At 36.5% G+C, this 20,866-nt stretch overlaps 2 protein-coding genes and 2 long non-coding RNA genes across 8 annotated transcripts; 2 read left to right on the top strand and 2 right to left on the bottom strand.

Moving 5' to 3' along the window:
- Window positions 1-4,493: 4,493 nt before the first annotated feature.
- On the bottom strand, window positions 4,494-5,373 carry LOC148874999 (uncharacterized). The gene is made up of 2 exons (XR_016105128.1): window positions 5,007-5,373; window positions 4,494-4,917 (listed from the first exon to the last, which is right to left on the bottom strand). It is a non-coding gene; the product is annotated as an uncharacterized LOC148874999 (long non-coding RNA).
- Window positions 5,374-12,038: 6,665 nt separating this feature from the next.
- On the top strand, window positions 12,039-12,789 carry XERICO (RING/U-box superfamily protein). The gene has a single exon (XM_088963994.1). It carries the CDS (start codon window positions 12,172-12,174, stop codon window positions 12,652-12,654), a length of 483 nt encoding a protein of 160 aa, XP_088820120.1. The 5' UTR covers window positions 12,039-12,171; the 3' UTR covers window positions 12,655-12,789.
- Window positions 12,790-13,370: 581 nt separating this feature from the next.
- LOC148874996 (BTB/POZ domain-containing protein At5g47800-like) lies at window positions 13,371-20,587 on the bottom strand. 5 transcript variants are annotated; one of them, XM_088963989.1, is made up of 7 exons: window positions 20,362-20,587; window positions 20,111-20,230; window positions 16,887-17,060; window positions 16,702-16,771; window positions 15,400-15,801; window positions 14,539-15,273; window positions 13,371-14,167 (listed from the first exon to the last, which is right to left on the bottom strand). In XM_088963989.1, exons 3-7 carry the CDS (start codon window positions 16,943-16,945, stop codon window positions 13,736-13,738), a joined length of 1,698 nt encoding a protein of 565 aa, XP_088820115.1. In that variant the 5' UTR covers window positions 16,946-17,060; window positions 20,111-20,230; window positions 20,362-20,587; the 3' UTR covers window positions 13,371-13,735. The 5 variants fall into 5 exon arrangements, with proteins under 5 accessions (XP_088820115.1, XP_088820118.1, XP_088820116.1 ...); XM_088963992.1 differs by having other exon boundaries at window positions 20,144-20,230; window positions 20,362-20,459; XM_088963990.1 differs by lacking the exon at window positions 20,362-20,587 and having other exon boundaries at window positions 20,111-20,332.
- On the top strand, window positions 14,047-16,963 carry LOC148874997 (uncharacterized). The gene is made up of 2 exons (XR_016104853.1): window positions 14,047-14,185; window positions 16,557-16,963. It is a non-coding gene; the product is annotated as an uncharacterized LOC148874997 (long non-coding RNA).
- Window positions 20,588-20,866: the final 279 nt, after the last annotated feature.

The following is a 20,866-nucleotide window of genomic DNA, read 5'->3' as shown; positions in this document are numbered from 1 at the left end:
TTAACTAGGCAATTACGTGCAAATATTCGTTCATGTTTCAACTTGAGTAAAGATAGAGGCGAGAGATTTTAATGTTTTTGAGAGGTGGATAACTAACTTACCCACACAAGAAAAAAACCAGCTATCCAACACTTTAAGATAATCGATTAATACTATTTTTTAATTGAGATCTATTATGCCAACGTTAGCATTTTAACATAGGGAAATTGATCAATTACCCAATGATTAAAGTATTAGTATTATGTATTGTATTAAACCACTTGAATACAGATACGGATATGAATACTCTTTGTAAACACATGGATACGGACAAAAAAAATGGATACACCAAAAAATGCACATAAATTCCATTAACATATTAGTAACATTATTTTTAAGATCAAAATAGTCATAATTAGTGTATAGATACATAGAAAATGTATATTCTAAAGGTATATGTGAAAAAATATACTATAACTAATATAATGGGATGCATAGAAATCATAAAATTGTATTGATATTGTATCAATCAAGAATCCTGGAACATATTATATATATATATATATTTTTTTAAATTAATACATGCACAAAACTATTATTATGTTATTTTCTATTGAATTTCAAGGCACAAAACATATGCAACTATTATATGTGAATTATTATATTGATTATTTTCTATTTTACTATTTTTAATTTTTAATATTAATCAAAATTCAACTAAAAATATAATTCTCAAATGTTTAGTTAACAATATTTTTATTTTTATAAACAACAAACATGTTATTATAAAATGTAATTAAAATATAAATTAAAAATTTATAAAAATATATAATATTAACTTAAAATATATCAAATATATTAAATTTTCTAAGGTACACATCATATGCAAATTCATAATTTTTAACTGCTAAAATAATTATTCCAATATTAATATTTTTATTTCCCTAAATTTTGAGATAAAATAAATCATTTTTTGATATAAATGTAGATTAATGGATTTGAAAAATTCCATTTATATTATATTCTTGAGGTTTTTGTAAATAATATTTTTATTTTTATAAATAATATATACTTTTATTTAGTTCAAATTAAAATATTAATTAATAATTTATAAAATTTTAAGATACATGTCATGTTCAATTTTATAAATATTAAGTACTAAAATAATTATTCTATTATTAATATCTTTTTTCATATAAATTCTTGAGATTAAGCAAATTTTTTATATAAATGTGGACTTAAGAAATTATTTATTCTATTGGTTTATAAAATATTAGTTTTAAATATTATTTTTTTATTTTGTTAGAATTCTTGAACACAAATGTAGTTTTTCCGCATTACATGTGGACACTAGAATAGAAAAAAAGTTATTTTATTTCATCAAAATTCATAAGATAAAAGATGGCCTAGTGGATTAAGTGCATAGTTAAGGCTTTAACGCTAGGTGATTTGTGTTTGAATCACACTAAGCGCATTTTTACAAAAAACGCGTGTCCACACAAGAAACACATCGATCTGTATCGTAACGGTCAATACAACACGATATGGGTCAATACGAATGTGTATCACTCCGGTACGCACGATTCAGGGGATATGGGATTAGTTGTAGCATATCCTATATCCCCTCTGGCCGATACTGATGTGATACGACGTATTGTATCGATATTTGAATTCTTGCAATTACCATTTTCTTTTGATAAAAAAACAATTAACCAATTGACCAATTTATCTCATGAGATACTAGTAAGGAACAACTATCCAAGGAAACCATTAGGGGTAAGCAAGTGGGTAGGTTTTACCTAGAATCAAATGAAATGGACCTTGAACTGGCTTTGAAACGACCCTACCCGATTTGTTATAGGGTAGCGTTTGGTTCCCATTTCTTGGAACCGACCCCACCAAGGTCAGTTACAGGGTCTAGGGGTTTACCCTACCCGAACCGACCCCACCAAGGTCAGTTAAGGATTTGAGCCCAAACATTCATGGTTAGAAAAACCATGGTCTCACTTGACCATTGAGTTACTTAAGTTATTTGATCATTTGTTTTCATCTTAATATTTATATGTATATAATAAATAATGTAAAAAATAATATTTACAAAATTTAAATTATAATAATAAATTATCGACCATATATTAATATATTATGATAATCTATATATTAAATTATTCAATTTAATTGATAAAGATAATATAAATTTTAAATTATATATTATTATTATTATTATTATTATTATTATTATTATTATTGAAAATCAAATTTTTAAAGGATACGTTTCATTTCTTTTTCTTAAAGGTAGAGAATAAAGAAAGAACAGATTCAATAGATAAACCCCGGAACTCATGCTCACCCATAAAAACTATACAATCAGGCGGGATTGTTCCCACGCCACCGTTGTCATACCCTGTCACGCCGAGTGACCATGTAAAGGATAGTAGGATTCAACGAGCGAGACGAAAATTATTGGGTTCCGAGTTATCTAAGCTACGAGTTATCTAAGCAGAAGATAACTACAACAGTACAACAAGTGGGCGAAGGGTCGTTACGCAAAGAAAGTGCTGGGTAAACCGGTACATGTGTTATTATGTCAATGCCTTTGTTGACGCTGCAGTAGATGACAGGCGGTTAACGTGTGAATTGGGCAATGGGTAGTTATTGAAGAGCTACGAACGAATGTGACCTACGTACGTACCAGAGGACCATGTGGACACGTGTGGTGTCTAGAGTCTTCGAACTGCAGTTTGACACCTGTACTGTAGGAGATGGGTGCCCATGTGAACAACATATGATATCATTCATGGCGCTTCTGATTCAGCATTCAACGTACCTGGGAGGATTCTGTATTCTGTATTCAATAATCCGTCCCCACCCCACCACCGCTTCTCTCTCTCTCTCTACTAAAAGATTCTCTCTAGGTTGAGCTGGGTGCGTAGTGATCTCTTGAACCCTGCAAAAAACATATCAGATGCTCTTGGACATTGGTCATTTCAAAATTCAAATAGACAAGAATCCCCGTAGATATGGATCAATCTAGTATCAAACAAACTGTCATAAAATTAAAAGAATTCCATAGCATTAGACGTTGATACGTTATTAACAATTGGCGGGATTGATTGATATACCTTTTCAACGGTCAGATTCTTTAAAGTTAGTGAACTGCATATATAAAATATAAACTTGTTTATGTTGGAGCATATTCAGCTCATACTCATGGACAAATATATAAAATAAGTGTCACGGTTAATCAGTCTTGAGAGTTTAGATTTTGTTTCTTCCCCAATATTTTGTAACGTCAAGAAAAGTATAATATTGATTCAGATGTCTCATTGACGAGCTATGCGAAAGACGGGTTGGCCTCAGCTTGTCGCGTGCAGACATTTAAGTGTGAAGCAAAAGTTTTTGAACCATAATGATGAATGCATGATTAATATTTTAGTTAGTAAATCAAAAGTGTTTAATTTTTATTAGGGAAGGAAATTTTGAATTTGGTATCAGTTATCAAAATACTATTAGAGTTTTGTTAGGTGTTTTATGAGATATCTCAATGATGGATTTTCTTTTCATCTAAAGATTCTCATAATATATACATACTACTTTTATTTTTTTGCGACCCTTTTAAACTTATATGGCGTGGATGATATCACTAATCTTGCATGTCATCTTTAAACTTGCGAGGCATCCCATCACGTACATTATTAGTGATGCATCTATTTTTTTTGAATCGTTTCTAACATGCAATGACCTTGCACCCATAACGATTGTGCAATGACTTTAAGTTCATCACAAATTCACATCAATTTTGAGCTCATCGTAACCTATTTCGGTCATAAACTCATCGCATGTCTACGTAGATATATGTCAATTTATAAATTCATCGTAGGCATTCATGTTATTAATTTAGTAACTTCATTTAATCTGTAGGTATTTAACTACATCGATCCAACATAAAGATCTACGATATGCATGCATGTCCCAAAACTTTTGGGCAATATCATGGCAAATTAAGATCTGAAGTTAATAATATGGGAATTCATTAATTAATTAAGGTATTTATCATATGCTAAGAATATATCATCAAAACTTAAAAGGACAAGAGAAAAAAAATGTTTTGCTTAATTAAGTCGGTGCACATACATGACAAGGGATCCAATTGTTAATTTATTATACATTGCTCTGTGCAATTAATCCCCTCTTTCTCTCTCTGTCACATTGAGAGGGTAATGAAAGTAGTGGTGGTCCATTGACTGCAACAGGCCTTTGCAAACTCTGTTGGGGTCATTGGACCTAGACAAAAACTTTATCATGTACCACTAAATTACTTATTGTCTCATAGCACAGTCCTTTCTCTAGAGTTATCGGTTCTGTACCAACATTCAACAACCCATTACCCACCATGGCTCATAGTTTTATTATATTTTTTTTAATAATTTCCTTTTATTATTAATTGTTGAGTTGAGAATAATCAATGAAGAAAAGAAGAAAAAGCTAGCTAGTTCAAAATAAACACGATGGGATTAGGGAAATAAAACATTATCTTCTTGTACGTGGAATAAACACATTTGAGAAAGAATCTAATGGATGTGACAGCCTTCAACCCGCAGGCTCCACGAAAGAAGACGTCACCCAAAGTGATGGGGACATGAGTTCCATGTGCCATCTTATTGAGCATAAACATATATATATGGAACAAACACTTTACAATGCTTTGCGACTGCTAGCCACATGGACATGATGCAGGCCGTTGGAGTTTGGAGGCCCTCACCTCAACTCTGACATTCTATCAAACAACTAGAAGGCCGGACGGACCTCATCAATGCCCCTCCCCTTTACCCCCCTCTACACAGCGACACGTAACAGATATTGAGTAGTCTCGACTTAGAAGCATCAAGCTCACTGACATATATAATTTATCGTCCCCAATAATATCATCGTTGTTTTCTGCACGTACGAATGCCCGCCATGTATTAGCTTTGGCTGCATACGCATAGAGAAAGAAAGAAGGAAAGAGGGGCGACGCGTGCACTCACAGAGAGACGATAGAAAATACAAAGACACGGAATCAGCCAGACACGTTGACATCTCAACAGTCGACGGGATCTGCTCCTCATGAATGGGCGCCAAGTGTGAGGAGCAGATCCGGTCTCATGGAGGGAAGCGCGGAGAAGGCCCCCGGCCGCCTGCACGCAGCACGCCTCGGCTTCCTCTCTAGCTGTTGCTGTTGGTCATGGCGAAATCAGTGGCTTTGTCGTCCCTTGCTTTCTCACCTGTCATTGGGTCCTGCAGGACATGTGTCGTTTATTCTTTCTTTCTTTCACGAATTGTCTTTCCTTCTGCTGAGAGAGACCGGTATTCTTTCTTTCTTTCACGAATTGTCTTTCTTTCGTATTTAAGAATAACTGCTGAGAGAGACCGGATCTGCTCTTCACACTTGAGGCGCCTCACACGCATTGGGAACATCTCCTGTGCTGTGAGGCGCCCATTTGTGAGGAGCAGATCCCGTCACTCCCTCCATCCTACCTCCATGTCTAGCTAGTAGAAGTTAAGCTACCCTATATGAAAGCGACCATCTCTCTGCTGCTAGTCTTTGCTTATTGCCATTTTGCAGCAAAATTGTGTGTATACGATACAGAAAATTTCATGTTAACACCTAAAATTAGCTTCACTTTTTTCTTTCTTCTTGGACTTTATGGGCCCAAAAAGTTTTATGGGCGTTCCTGCCTCCTATATTTGTGTATAAGTAACGTCATCATACACATAATATTTTCTATTCGTTTATAGAAAATGGAAAAAGTAACCATATTCGAACGAATGGTGTAAGATAAGTTAAATAAAAGGGTAAAATACAAAACCTCCATGAAGTTTTTGAAAATCATAAAAGTCTACTCTTTAGTTTCAATTTAATAAATATTTTTTCTAAACTTTTAAAAAATTCTACAAATACCTCCCTTCCATCACTAATCCAAACGGAAAACGTTAAACTAAAGCGTTAGTTTTTTAAATACCCATTCTACCCTTTTGTAAATTATTTTACATACATTTTTATTGAAATACCCCTACTTGAAACTCAACAAAATCCTCGTTCGATCTCTTTATCCTCTTTCATATTTTTTTATGGTCCAAGGCCCTGGACCATGGCAAGAGGCTAGTGTGCTCTCTATCTTTGTTCTTCTACTACTGCTTTTTACTGATTTCACTATTTCTCTAGATCCTCCTAAGATCTCACCAGCTCTTACGCCTAACACCAAAAACCCGGTTCCCTCTTTTCCCCACCAACAAGGCTCCCTCATTTGCACCTTCTATCCTAGCTTCTTTACTGGATGTCATTTCTCTTGAATACAAGCAACCACATTGAGGATAGTAATTAGTATGGACCATGGTTTTCAAAAACGAACCGGACCGGACTGTCGGACCAAAAAAACCAAGAACCGATCAAGTGACCGGTTTCGGTTTTCTCCAAAACTAGAAATTTTCCCAAAATCGTTGATTTTGGTCAGCAAACCGCTGACCTGGGCGGTTAATCGTTTGAATGATTTTGGCTGTTTTTTTGTTTTTTAAATTTTTTTTAATTTCTTTTAGAATGGGTCGATCGTTCGGGTTGAAAAGTCGAACCGTTCAACCTAGTAACCAGACCCCTGACCAGTTCGGTCCTCGATTCGTTTTTGGAAACCACGGTATGGACTATGAAGTACTAATAGTATACATGTGAATTGCTCTTCACTTTGGGCATATCAACTCTAGCCTCTAGGACTGAAGAAATAGAGGACTGGTTTGGATAATTTGGCATCCTGATTATAGAAATCATTCTAGACAAAAGAGTTCAATGAATTACCACTTCTTTTAAATATTGAGAGCATGTCCATCTTTGCTTGGAGATTCAATGCCTTGCTGAAATAGTCATGCTCATTAAGGCCAGAGCAAACACCATATGTTTTCCATGTATTTTTCCACAGGTGGCAACTGTCACTGCTTGGGTATTTGATGCTAGGCCAGTAGCTATACAAGCTCTTCAAGTCTGAGATCTACATTGGATCAACAGGAGAATATAATCATGGTGAGAACTTTAAATGTGTACAATCTAGTAAGAAATTCCTTGAAAAGGATGCTACTGGCTACAACGAACTAGATCAACTCTGCTAATTAGTTCCATTAATGATCCAGTCATGAGATCATATATAACCGTAGTTTGAACTTCAAGAGCATGTGATATGTAAAGTGTAAACCAACCTCATCAAGATAGAATGGGCTCATATTGCATTATGTAAAAGCTTTCCCATCATTAGAGTAAGGCAGTTGGAGACCTTTCACAAGGAAGTCAGGTTCAGGTTGGCCGGTCTTGGGAAGGCAACACCATGCATGCAATAAGAACCACACCACTGCAAATTATTACCATGCTACACCCATGTTAGATATATCAAACCAAGGATAAAACCAGTCACACTCGTCTCCATGGGAGGTGCGAGTACAAGAACAACAACAATGCTAGAAAAAGCTATAAGGACGTAAGAAGCCATGCTGTGTTTCGATGAGAGAGGAGTGGTTGAGAGCCAAAATCCCAACCACAGGCCAAAGATTAACTAGGACTAGGAGAGGGGATGGTTTGTTGAGGAGAAGATTCATGACCCACTCATTAACACCTTTTTATAGTCATTCATGCAGCTGTAGCTGTAAAATTAAAACAAGGCCAGAACAACCATCAGACTCATCATTGGCGCTTGTATATTTAGCTTCTTAGGTTTTGTTTACAAGAAACACAAAGATAACTACAAGTACGAGTATGCCTTGAGGAGATAACTTCTTTGAGTCTAAGATAGTTACAATGTTCTTTTTAGAGATGAGATCTTGATGATGTTGAAAAGATGATAATTTGTTCAATATATTCTTTTAGCATACGTACTTGATGATGGACGATTTCCTTCTAAAAAATTGGGATTTGAATTTCTTTAACTGAGAGCGTCGATTCTTCCTTTGTTAGTTCGTTTAGTTTTTTGAACTTTCTTTTGCATGTAATATGATGTTATTGCTAAAGACTAGTAGTGTTACAACTTTTTCATCTATCTCTCTATGTTCGTCCGGATTCCAAATCTCGCTCTCCATCTCTCCCACCTTCCTTTTATCCATACCTCATCCTTTTGTTTCAATATCACTAAGTATTAGTTTTAGACCATACATGTGGATGAGTGATGTCGATCCATAACTCCAAAGGATCCAATGCAAGAAGCTTAAAAAATGCCCTAACGATTTAGTTAGGGGTAACTTTGTAACTTTACACATTTTCTGTTGGGATTAATGACGGAAGGGAGGTTTTTGTTGATTTTTTCAAAAATTCAGGGGAGGTTTTTGTTAAATTGAAACTAAAGGGGAGGTTTATATTATTGTTAGAAACTTTAGGGGAGGTTTTTGTATTTTACCCTAAAAAAATTGGTAAACTGGTCATTCTTATGGACTCTTTTCCACATTGCTTGCTTGTTAGTCGAATAGCGCACCTCAAACCATATTATCCCCCAATTAGGGGTGTCATTGGCATTTAAAAATCCAATTTCGAATTCAAGATTCAACATCATTGAATCGAATTCGGATATGATCTGATTCAATTAGATAAATATCCAAATTCAATTAATTATTTAAATCTTATATATTTATATAACGTACATATAATAATAAGTAAATTATTTAAATAATTCATCTATTTGTATACTTTATATAAATTAAATATTTATTAATTACCTAAAATAATTAATTGGTTAAATTCAAATTGAACCAAATATTGTCTGATTATTCAAATTTGATTTGTTTACACCCATACCCCCAACTCGAATGAAGACAATACTTAATCATAGGTCTTTGCTATAACCAAGGTGTCGTTTGGCAAGTATTTCTTAAAAGATCTTTTGGTAGACCTGACATAGAAAAGATGATGTGAGTTTTTGCATTAAGATCTTAGTAGCCTAAAGAATGTTTGGTTAAGGCACGTCTTTCAGCGTGAAGACAAAATGAAAAAAGTCGAAAAACTCCATTTAGAGCTTTCCAAAAATAACAAAAAATGGGCTTTGTGCGTCTTTTCAAGGTGGCATCTTTTGGCAGCTAAATCTTTTCCCAACTAAACAAAAAAGGACCAAAAAGCAGGTTGTCGAGCTTCTAAATAGTTGACAACCTACATGAAAAAATGCACCAAATGAGGTCCAAGACTAGAAAGCTAGTTGGTACCTTCTATCACTTCACAATTTTATATTAAGACATTATATTTAAATGAATATCACTTTATAACCTTTAAATAGAAAGCATATTCAAATTACTTATTGATCATTTTATACAAAAGATATATGCATAGGAAATTGTCCACTTTCACTTTGGGTATAATTTGGATTGCAATTCAACTTAGGAATGCCCACAATTTATTAATCATGGGCACATTTTTTTCAAAGTTTAGCTTTTCGGTTTGGTTATACATACATACATACTAACCAATTTAGTTATCACAATTTTCTTTCCTAGACTAACTGAAATCAAATCGAAAATGAAAACTATGTGTTGGATTAATCAAAATTTTCGGTTTGAATTACCTATTTCAGTTCTATTTTTTGGTTTCTCGGTTTTTCATGAGTACCCTTAGACTAGGATTGGACTAGCTTGGCCAAATTAAAAAAGAAGAGGGAAAACTCCCGATTAGTACCCTAATCTCGAGTCAGTGCTCGAACTTCAAAACGTGTCTATGTAGTGCCCATACTTTTAGAATGTGTCTAATAGGTCATTGTCGTTAACTGTCCGTTAGTTATTTGCCACTTCCACATAAACCAATTTGAACAAAACTCCTTCCGTTTAAATCTTGATTCCAATAAACTATGCTGTCGTTCCACCTTTAAACAATGTCCTCTCGTTTCAAGGTAGAAAGAACTGAGAAGTAGCGAAATTAGGAGGAAACAAAGAAAAAACTGATTTAGTTTGAAGGTAGAAGACAATGAATAGTATCTTCTTTCAAAGGGTAGTTTTGACATTTTCAAAAATTTTAAGTAACTCATGTGATACAAATAACTAACCTACTAGATATATTCTGAAAGTTGGAATACTGCATAAATACATTTTGAAGTTGGGGAATTGACTTAAAACAGCCTTAGGCTATGTTTGGTTTGAAGGAAAATATAGGGAAAGCAAAAAAAAAAAAAAATGGTAAAGAGACCTTTACAAATCTTATATTAGTTTTCCTACCTTTTTCTTCAAACCAAACATAACCTTAAAGTTAATGGTAATGACAGGAATTTTCCCTAAAAAAATACCATAAGGCTTATTTCACTTAACAAAGGAGTAAAGGACTAGCTGATATATAAACACAATTGACAAAACAGAGGGAGAGAATAGTTTACTTTATTTTTAACATAAAAGAAAGAGAATAGTTTCCAGCCTCAGCCCAGCAATAGGCAAGTACGAAAGAAGAAAGTATGGTTAAAAGCAAGCTTACGTACAAAGTAACCATGGTTAAAGAGTAATCAGAAGCTGGAAACTGACCTGACCATGGTTAAGGAACAAGAGTCAAGTGCAGAAGAAACTGCCCATAATCGGTTGTTGGTGGCCTCTTTCCTAACCTCTATATAATAGGTGAGAATTAGAAAGCCCATCCTCGACTGTCCAATCCACATCTCGGATCCGATGAATCTCCAACTTCCTCTTTCCTTTTTTCTTACTTCCATTACTTGAAGAAAGCTGAACCTGAGAAAACAAGCAAAAATTAAATCTCACTCCAGACGCAAGGCTCGATCTTGAAAAAACTCACGATGTAAGTTTCTCTTTCTGTTCATTCCTCAGTGTATGTGATGTGCTTCTTCTTTCCGTTTCCGTTTCAAGTGTTCAATTCATTTTGTTCTTGACAAACGGTAGATCTGTATCCGAAAACCCTCGTGTCTTCTGTTGTGTGCATTCTGATTTATTCTAATGTAGAAATCTTGAGTTTTCTCTCAAGGCTGATCTTGTGATACGGCAATCTTAATTTCTTGGTTAGGATTTTTGTTTTTGTTTTTGCATTTTTTTTGTTGGAAAATATAGATCTTATCCTTTCCCTCTTCTTCTTGTGCATTTTCCTCTATCTATGTTGACGATCTCTTTTCCTCCTCGGTATAGTCCATATATGTTAATGTCTACTCTGTCTCTTAAATTTAATATCCTTCCCTTCATTTTCTTTCTGATTTGGTTCTTTAAACCCTCTCCACTGTGCTTTCCCTCTTAGCTGTTGAAAGATGTCAGATCTTTCTCTATTGTACGAATAGTAAGGAGCTCATTTTATGTCTCGAGTCTATTATTCACTTTATGTTATTCGATTTTTTTTTTAAAAAAAAACCTGAACAGCCGATCTTTTGTTTTTTCAGATATGTTCTTGATGCATCCATCCGGTTTGTTTTCTCTTCTGTGAAATTTGATTGAGCTGTTTATCTCCGTCTTGACTGTTGAGTTTTTTCACCATCCATCTGGTTTGTTTTTAACGATGTCGTAATATTTTTTCCTGAGTTTCTTACCTGTCGAGGATATATTTGGTTTTTCCTTCACTGTGATTCAGTAACGGATGGGTTGCTTAGTATTTCTGGAGGCTTATAATTTAATTGAGTGGCTTTGTGGAATGTCTTAATTTTGGTAATCGAATTTGATCCTTTTCGTTGAATTTTTGGATTTTTTCTAATTGAATGTATGCTGTGATCCTTCGTTCCTCTTTTCCATTTAATTCCAACCATAATTTATTTAACATCTTTTCATCGTAGAAATGATTTTACATTGACTGTCAATTCGCTAATTCTGCTTCTAATTAGTCATTTCATTTCTTCCTTCATGTTCCTGTTGACATGCAATATTCTGATTTGTTTCTGTTTCTCTTTGAATGTTTCTCTTTTCCAGATAAATATATTGGAGGATAGAAGCTCGTCCTTCTACTTCAATCGAGAAATTAAAGTTTCTGACAGTAATACCAGAAAAACGACCGCTATTTCCTGCCCGTCCTTCGAAAGTTGTCGTAGAGCTCTCGTCCTCTGTTTGATCGCAGATTATAATTTTTAGCTACTTTTTTTTTAGAATTTCAGCTGGTTGTTGACGTTCATTCCCATTTTCATATTTGCGCCCAACATCAAATTCTGCATTAGCTCTGCTCAATTTCCCCTGAAAACTAATTAATAGATAAAAAACCCTGCAATCCCCAAATTCCAGTTTTCATTCAAGATGGGCCTATCAAGCCTCCCTGCACCATCCGAAGGAGTTCTCTGCGTCCTCCTTGTAAATACAGCCCTCTCGATCTCAATCTTCAAAGGCATCCTCCGGTCCATCCTTCACATTGTCGGAATCCGTTTATCATCATTATCGTCGCCATCAGATTCCTTTGAGACGGCACCACCAGAGCCTTTTGAGTTTCGTGTAACACCGTCAAGTACTTTCATGGAGGAGTTTCGGTGTCGGATTCCAGCCATTCGCTTCAGCTCCATTTTTGACGATAATTGCTCTGACCATGAGTGTTCTGTCTGCTTGACACGGTTTGAACCGGATTCCGAGATAAATCACCTGTGCTGTGGTCATTTCTTCCACAAGGTTTGTTTGGAGAAGTGGTTGGATTATTGGAACATAACGTGTCCTCTGTGCAGAACTCCTCTGATGCAAGAAGAAGAACATGGAGAAGAAGAAGAAGAAGCATCTTCTTGCATTTGGTAGACGAGTACCGGAGACTCACTGGTTCGTATTGGGTGGGGGGGTACTGCTGAATGTGATGGCACTCATCTCATCTGGATTAGTGTGTACATAGCTGTCTGTATACAGTCCTAGAGCTAGAGGGGGCTGTTGTGTACGTGGGTGAGGAGGGCGTATTTTTAAATACGTGTCTTGTACGCTAATGTTTTGCGTGAGGATGATGACAGCTTTTTGTCACAGAAAGTTTGTTAGTTAGTGTACAGATTTTGTAAATTACTGCAACCTTCTTGGTTGCTTTGTTTTCTACCTTAACCTTAGGTTGTCTGCTTGCTTGTGTGTGGACTGTGGAGGTTCAGCTAGCATTACCACCAATTCTTTTTAGGTTAATAAAGTGGCAGTTTTTTCTTTTTTCCGTATAAATGTGCAGCAAAGCCCAGGAAGTTCACGATAAAGGTAACCGGAAGAGTCTGAACTATCATGGGCCCGAAATCTCTCTCTCTCTCTCTCTGTGAAAAAGCAACAACAATTGGATAACTTGTTGAAATTTGAATTTGATTTTCTTCCTGGCATTTTGAAAGTTGGGATTCTTGATTCCCCAGTTTTGGGTTAAGGAATCCGCTGCCATTATAGATGCTTCATGCAGAGCACCCGTTACGGTTGATGTTTCCAGTAGCAGGACCGGGTCTAAACAGTCCTTAGAATTTCAGAGCTAAAGGTGAATATACAGTAATGGACAGAAATTGGTCTAACAATCATAGATAAGCTAAGTAATCAATTAAACAATTAAATGTGAATTACAGTAATGAACCTTATTTAACACTGAATCTCGGACTGCAAATTATTTCTGCCTTGCTAGTTTTCTATGGATTGGATAAGGTCATTATGAAAGCTACAGAGAACAAAAGAAATATGGGCAGCAGCGAGCTCCGCAAGATATGTGACCTTATGAGGCAGATTAATTACACCTTTGTAGCCACCTCATAAGGTCTTATCTGTCGGCTCCTTATGAGGCAGATTAGCATCTCCAAAAGAAGGAGATGCAGATTACATACACATCCGGAAGATCTTATCTGTCGGCTCCTTTATTATGGCTATGGCTGTGGTGTTATTTGCTTTTCCTTTCTATTATCTTAGGCCCCATCTTGCTTCCAGAAACTCCTTCCTTTTTAATATCCTGTCCAGCTTCCTTCTTGAATACTCTTTTTTCCAACTCCATTGCTAGTTTTGCATCTGTTTTCGCTGTTTTTTCAGTTATATTTTGAACTGTAACTTTCCCTGCACTCTCTACACCTTTGTAGCTCTCGCCTCCAGCACCTGGTATCTGATGTCCACCTCCATGAATGATCTCATTTTGTGGGGGCTTGCGAGTATTTGATCTGGCACCTCTCTCCTGATCGAAGAAAAGGACTTGTACTACTGTTCTCAAAGGAAGCCGCTCATTCCTTACGGCATGTGCGCATACCTCTGGAGATAATTTCCTGCAGTCTAGGATTCGACAAAGGCGCTTCTTCTCTGCTTTGCTTAAATCTGGGTGCTCCTATCATCATCAATAAAGGCAAGTTTAGTGGTTAATTATATGTTGCACAATTCAAATTTGCACATGATGTTTATTTGCACTCCACATATTTGTACTTGTACTCCTTCCAAACTGAACCTATATTATCTTGCGTGTCCATTGCAAGATTGCTAGATAGAATGCATAATTGGTGGACACAATAATGACACAGAACTACCTCCGTGTGTATGTGTGTAAGCAACAATTTCTCTGTAACAAAGACAGATTGTATGCCACAACTCATCCATGTCAAGGCCTACTACTTGTGCATCCATGGCATGACACCTTAACAAGTTTGAATTCCTAAGCAAAAACATTTTTTGTTTATCTTCTTTCAAATCCAAATGCTTTACCTTGAGATAGATGTTGATTGCCTTGTAAAGATCATCGTGTTCTGTCCGGGCAATTCCTGGCAAGGATTCTGCAAGAGTTACTATCTTCAACGAAGGCATGTTGACATCCCTCGCCACAACTTGGAGATAAGAATCAACAAGCTGTGCCACTTTCCTTATCACTCTTACAGACTCGCTGTCATCTGGGGAGGTCTGTCTTCGCCATTGAACCAAGAAACTTTCTAGAACTGCCCCCACTAAGTCAATATCATAAAAGTGTCGATCTGTAGAAGAGCGTGAAGGAAAGAACAAGTCTCTCACTGTTGCTTCCTCTAGTTGTCTGCCTGCTCTCTTTATGAGCTCAGCCTTAGTCGAATGGGACACCCCAAGAAAGTTTGCCTCGCTGAGTAGTCTCGACAAGAACCGAATAGAAACTGATCCCCTGTCACTAGGAATCATACTCACAATGATCTCAAGAACCTGTTGATGTTTCTCCTTGGTTTGTTCAGTTGGAAACACTGAACTCTCTGTGATCCTGTGCTGTGCTGTTTCTGGTAGCCATCTACATGCATAAACATGCAATGCTTCCCCAATCAACTGCGGTGGTAGCATCTTTGTTGACCCGATGGCAGTGATTATACATCTAAAAAGGTTTATGTCGAGATTGGATATATCCTCTGTCCACCAATCCTTGGGGACAGAATGGTGGCGCTTTTCTGTGTATCGTGGCCTAGTGTAAGTGAAGGGCCATGTGACCTACAAAGATTAAAAGTAACTAGTCTTGGTGGGGGAGAGAATGTTTAAATTTTGCCTTGTTTTACTCCTTTACTCTGTATTTTGGATGCAATTCAGATTACTAATCAGTTTCAGTTTCTAACTAACCTTGGATGGGTGTGTGAGAATTCTCTCCACAATTGAGTCCATGCACCGCCTGACGATTCCAAGATTTTCAGACCACTCTGGTAGCTCTGCTGTGGTTTGTAGACTGACAATCGAATCTTTCCAACCTTCGAGTATGCATGAGTTGAAGAAGGTTTCAAGTTTCATGACAAAATTTCCCTTCTCAACAGATTCACTCATCCTAAGAAACTTTGCAGCACACAATGCAGGCACAATGTTGTGAGCACTGAGACTAATTGTAATTCCATAGCAGAACTTTGCACAAAGCTCAAAAGCTGCTTCTCCTCCAGGAACATCATGAAGTCCTACTACCGGTATCTCACTATGGTTTCCAGCATCAGAACAGAGTCGTTGTAAGAGGCCACACTTTGGAAGAAGTGGAAACTACATTTAAGAATATAAAAAATTAAGAAACATCCAATCAATTTTGAGTCGTAAAGAAATTAGTATGAAAACTAAGAAAAGAAAATGTGATTGCTGATGTTTATTTTCTCCATTTGTGTGCTCATGGACTCTTCACTGGTATTCTCACAACCACCTTTCACTTGGAAAAGAAAAGGATTAGATCTTGGGATTAGTACGAGATTAGGTCTGGATGGGTGATTATTTGTTCGTTTGTAGGCTTAAGGTATTGGAATCTTCAAATGTTTTAGAGACTCCATAACTTTAACACTAGTTAATTTCTTCCTGTCCATGTGTTTACTGCAGTTGCTTTTGGATAACCTGCAAAAATTTTCACCATGTTTTTTTGGTCTTGGTTCCTGTATGTGTTTTGCCATGATAATACCTTCAATGATGATTTCTTATTGAATTTTTTGTGGATCCTGGTGCTTTATCACTTCGAATTAGTATCTGTTTAGGCAATTTAGGTCGGGGCAGTGAAGTCTTAGTAAAACTGCAGGAAGAAGTGATCCACCCTCCCTGCTATCAGTATATTGCAGATGTAATTGGGATCTAGAGATTGCTGTTTGGTGACAACCAGAAGGTTTTGTATATTCACTGATATAATCAGTTTTCATAACAATCTAATTTGAAGGAACTTTCTTCAACATATGCAATTCTTTCCCCACTTGCGCTCCAAATTAACCTGCAATATGCCAAATGCATATGATGATAAAATTGGATTGTTTTTGTCCCAGGAGATCTCCTAGGTTAATCCAGCAAGTTTTGGGCTATTCTCTCTCTTTTCTATGTGTCTATTGAGGATGCTGAGTGGTGACCGATCCTTATGAAGCTCTTCATCAATCAAATTTTCACGAGAAATGTAACTAAAGTAGGACTTACCTTATGAAGCAGATATTTTATGTTGTTAATTTGTATGATGAGGTCACTAGGCACATCTGAAGACACAGATCTGCATGGTTGAAACAAATTTCCTTCCAGACATTAATTTTCTTTCTTAGTTTTTTGATAGAAGGGTGACATTGACTCTGATCAGCAATGCCTAAGGTGATTATAAAACATCATACCTGGTAGCCTCTTCTGTGTAGAAAGTATCGGGCCTAGTCCCTAGTTTCATAAACTTCATCTTTGTTTTGGCTTCTAATTAAACTCATATGATATGCTCCTGAGTAGTGCCCACTTTATAAAATTAATCCATGTTCCTTGCCTGCCATAGACATTACTTTGAAGGAAACCTAAACCTGAAATGACATCATTCCATTCATTTTCACGGAAACAACTAAAGAAACATTCCATTCATTTTCACGGAAACAACTAAAGAAACCACTAACAGAACATTGAATTAGAGAAAAACATTAATTCATAAAAAAAAATATTGCTATCACCATGTATAGACAGTAATGCAAACCTACAATTGTGAAATTATGCCGTACATTTTGATTGTGAGATGTAATTAGTAACCCTAAAATGGCCATTACCCAATGTGGGTCTTTTCTGGGTCTTGAGAGTAGACTGGATACAGTCCTAACTTTTGGCATTTTTTATTGCACAAAGTGGCCAAAATCGGATTTGGTCGTCACAAAACTGTCCTCACAGCCCCTTGCAGTTGTGTATTAGGAATATCTAGCCATAAATAAAAACCTACAAATATGGAGATGTTCCTAACGCATGCTGCAAAAGGCTGTGGGTGACGGTGTGAGGAAGATTCTGTGACGACCAAATCTGAACTCAAAGTGGCCACTCTCATATTGGAACCCATGTTCTCAAACTTGCCAGCCCAAGATTTTACCATTGCACCGAGTAAGCATGTCAATGCTATAGAGTAAAGACCAACTACTCTTTTATAATCCAAATATCCAAGTAATTTATCACTTTTCCTCCATATAAAATTAAATTTACAAAAATTAGACCTAAGGTGTATATCATTTTCTTTTGTTTTTTTTTTGATAGATAGGAGTATATGAATTCTGTCTTTCATCGTATTCTATATATCAAGAGCTCATGCTTCCTATCAAATTGCAAGTAATCCTCAACTCAAAAACCACTTGAATCCACTTCTCTTTTAGAGCTAGCCTTTTACTTGCATCAATTACTCCACATGGATACAGTCATTGGTAGAGCATAGCATATGAGAATATAAACTAAAAATTGGTAGAACCATTGATCTAATGAGATGATAACCAAAAGCTTCAGCATTGGTATGAGCATGTTTTCTTGAAGGAATTGATTATATGTCCCAAACAAAGGCATAAAAGGCCAAAAAATATGTTGATGGAAGAAGAAAAAGAAGAAAGGAGAAACGGATGGAAATTCGAAAATGAAAGAGGTTGAGCTATAGAATGCTGTAGTCCTTGGCTAGCGGTGGTATTGATAAAATTCAGTAGCACACATGCACCTGCCACTCACCAACGCATGCAACTTAGGAAGTAGTACTGTATTACATACCTCTGGTCCAACAAAGATCCCCATAATTTGCTGCCCACTACTGTAACAAGGCTTGATCCCTATAAGACAGAAGAGAGCTAGCCTTTCTTTGGGGCGGTTGATGTTGGGAAGGGTTGGGTAAGGGCGTGGGAGAAGAGGAAACAGGCTCAGTAGTCAGTACTACACCCACAACCAATGAACCAAAGCTTTTCAGTATGCATGGCTTTTGATTGGCAATCTCTGGGTATTCTGTGCAAATCTTATGCGTCAGATCGATATCTTTCTGGATTTCCTTGAGTGAAAACCAGCAGAAGTAGTAGAAGTGGGATTGCACACGATTGTATGAAAAGATAGATAGATAAATAGATCCAGAAAGCTTCACAGGATGTAGCTATAAGCTTAAATTTCACAATAGAAAATGAAGAGATAAACCACTACAATATAATCTTGGCTGAACTTCCATCTTTATGTTTGTTTGTTGAGTCGATTAGTCGAATCAGTGGTCTGGCCACACGTATCAACAAGACCATAATAGACAAGTTTTGTTCCTGAGTAGAGCCTATCAAAGGCCACAAACTTTTACCAGTATACATAGACTTTAACAGGAAAAACAATTTGTTTTGTCTCACCTGTTTACACCTAATGGGGGACCTCTCTATTTTTCATGCATATATTCTATGAGAGAATGAGTGACATCCCATAAAATCTCAGGCAATTTGAAGGCCAGATTATGGTCTCTGTCACTTTCTTTTGGACACTATGTGCTGCAGCAGAGTGTCTAAATCTTAATTCGTCGTCATTTATTCATTGAGGCCACAAGTGGTGCTGCGTGCTCTACACACTGGTGGTGATAAAAGGAGCCACGGTGGGTTCATGGCACAGTTTATAGATTGGGCTCTGATCTGAGAAGAGTATAGGAGGAGAGACGCCGATCGAGACGCCCATGTTTTTCAAAGTGGGCAAACGTCAAGTTTGCATCGATCATGGCCGGATCCAACGCAATCTTTACGTTATCACTAGATGTTACAGGATCGACCCTAACAGAAGACTACAGAGGGACCATTAATTTGCTACCTTTTTTTCGTGCTTATTAATGAATCCAGCAACCCCAATAAACTCCTAAAACGTGTTTACTTTATTTATTTATTGTTCCTATCCACTGGAATTTTCTTTTCTTTCAACTATGTGGTGATTGGTGAGGTTCATTTTTCATTCAAAATTTTTTAACAGGATTATATATGACATTAATGAGTACCTTTATTAAAGGTTATCCAGATCTTCTTTTGACAAAGGTTTGAGAATCTCTTCTTTTGTAACAAAAAAGATAAAGCGCATTCATTCGTGGGTGAGAGCGATGATTTCATGATGGGGAAGAAAGAAAACCATGACAAGTCTACCATCTGTAACATTATTTGCCTCCAAAATTCAAACACCAAAATGAGATTGTAAACTGACTTTAGCTTCAACCCAATAAATGATAAACACGTTAGGGTTCTTTTATGGCGATTTACTCAATTAGAGAGTAATCTCCTACTATGATCACCACTCCTAGTTGTGAAAATCATGGGTATCTGAGTTTTCTTTTCCTTTTTTTTTTTTTTTTTTTTTTTCAAACTAGTAGCAGGAAATACGAAATACGGACAATAAAGAAAGACCCATTTGAAGCAAGTTTCCGTCAATCAATTCATATATACTGGAATAAATAAACCACCACCACCAAGTACCAACCCTCTCTGAACTGGTTGGGTGACGGAACTGAGGAGCCAAAGAAGATGAATATAAATAATAAGCTGTTAATTAGCATGCTCGATAATGCCACGGGGAACATTGGCAGAGTAGTTTTTAAGAAGGAAACAAAAATGAATACCAGAAAATATCACAAAACTCCGCTGAATCTCACTTGAACCTGATCGACCTCTGCCGCTATAAGCCTGTAAGTTGTGCTTAGAACTCGGCTACGAAAATTGCTCAAGCTTCGCTTCAAAGCCTGACGATCGGAAAAACAAATCAAAATGATACATCTATACATAGACATGCATATAAATAACGCAAGACATATTTGTAGAGAATGAAGCGGAAAATTAGAGAGAGGGGGGGATCCGGAGGAGATAATTTTACCTATCAAATAGAGAGAGAGAGAGATGGCTCAAAGGACTGAAAGTAGGGGGGGGGGGAGGGGTACATGGGTTTCTGTCCTACTTCTATTCACCATTAATAAAATACGGAAGCTAATGAAAAAGGAAGCCCAGAGGACATGATGTTTGAATAATAGAGGTGGTTTGGTTGGTCTAGTCAACATAGTAATGTAACCATTACATGGTGCACACATGATGATAAGCTGCTTGAATAGAACAGAAAAGAGAAAAGAGAAAAAGAGCTGAGAGAGAGAGGGTTAGAGGTTTAAGTTGGGTTTGGTGCGTAATAGTATTGATTGAAATTGAAAACAAAGCAAAGTGGGTTCTACCTCTTAAAGGTGGGGAAGGAGTAGAAAGATGTCCTGTGCATCTCCATGATTGTTCCCCCCACTATGTAAGTATATTCTTGCTCCTAGAGAGTTCCTGATCTTACTGTCGGCCACGTGGCTAATAAGACATCTCTTGTCCTTAGAATTGGATGATGGAAA

This window comes from Nelumbo lutea, chromosome 1 (genome assembly GCF_056320005.1).
Source record: "Nelumbo lutea isolate HS-2025 chromosome 1, American lotus-T2T, whole genome shotgun sequence".
Lineage (NCBI taxonomy): Eukaryota > Viridiplantae > Streptophyta > Magnoliopsida > Proteales > Nelumbonaceae > Nelumbo > Nelumbo lutea.
The sequence above is the reverse complement of the archived record's forward strand: the minus strand, read 5'-3'. Positions and strand labels throughout refer to the sequence as shown.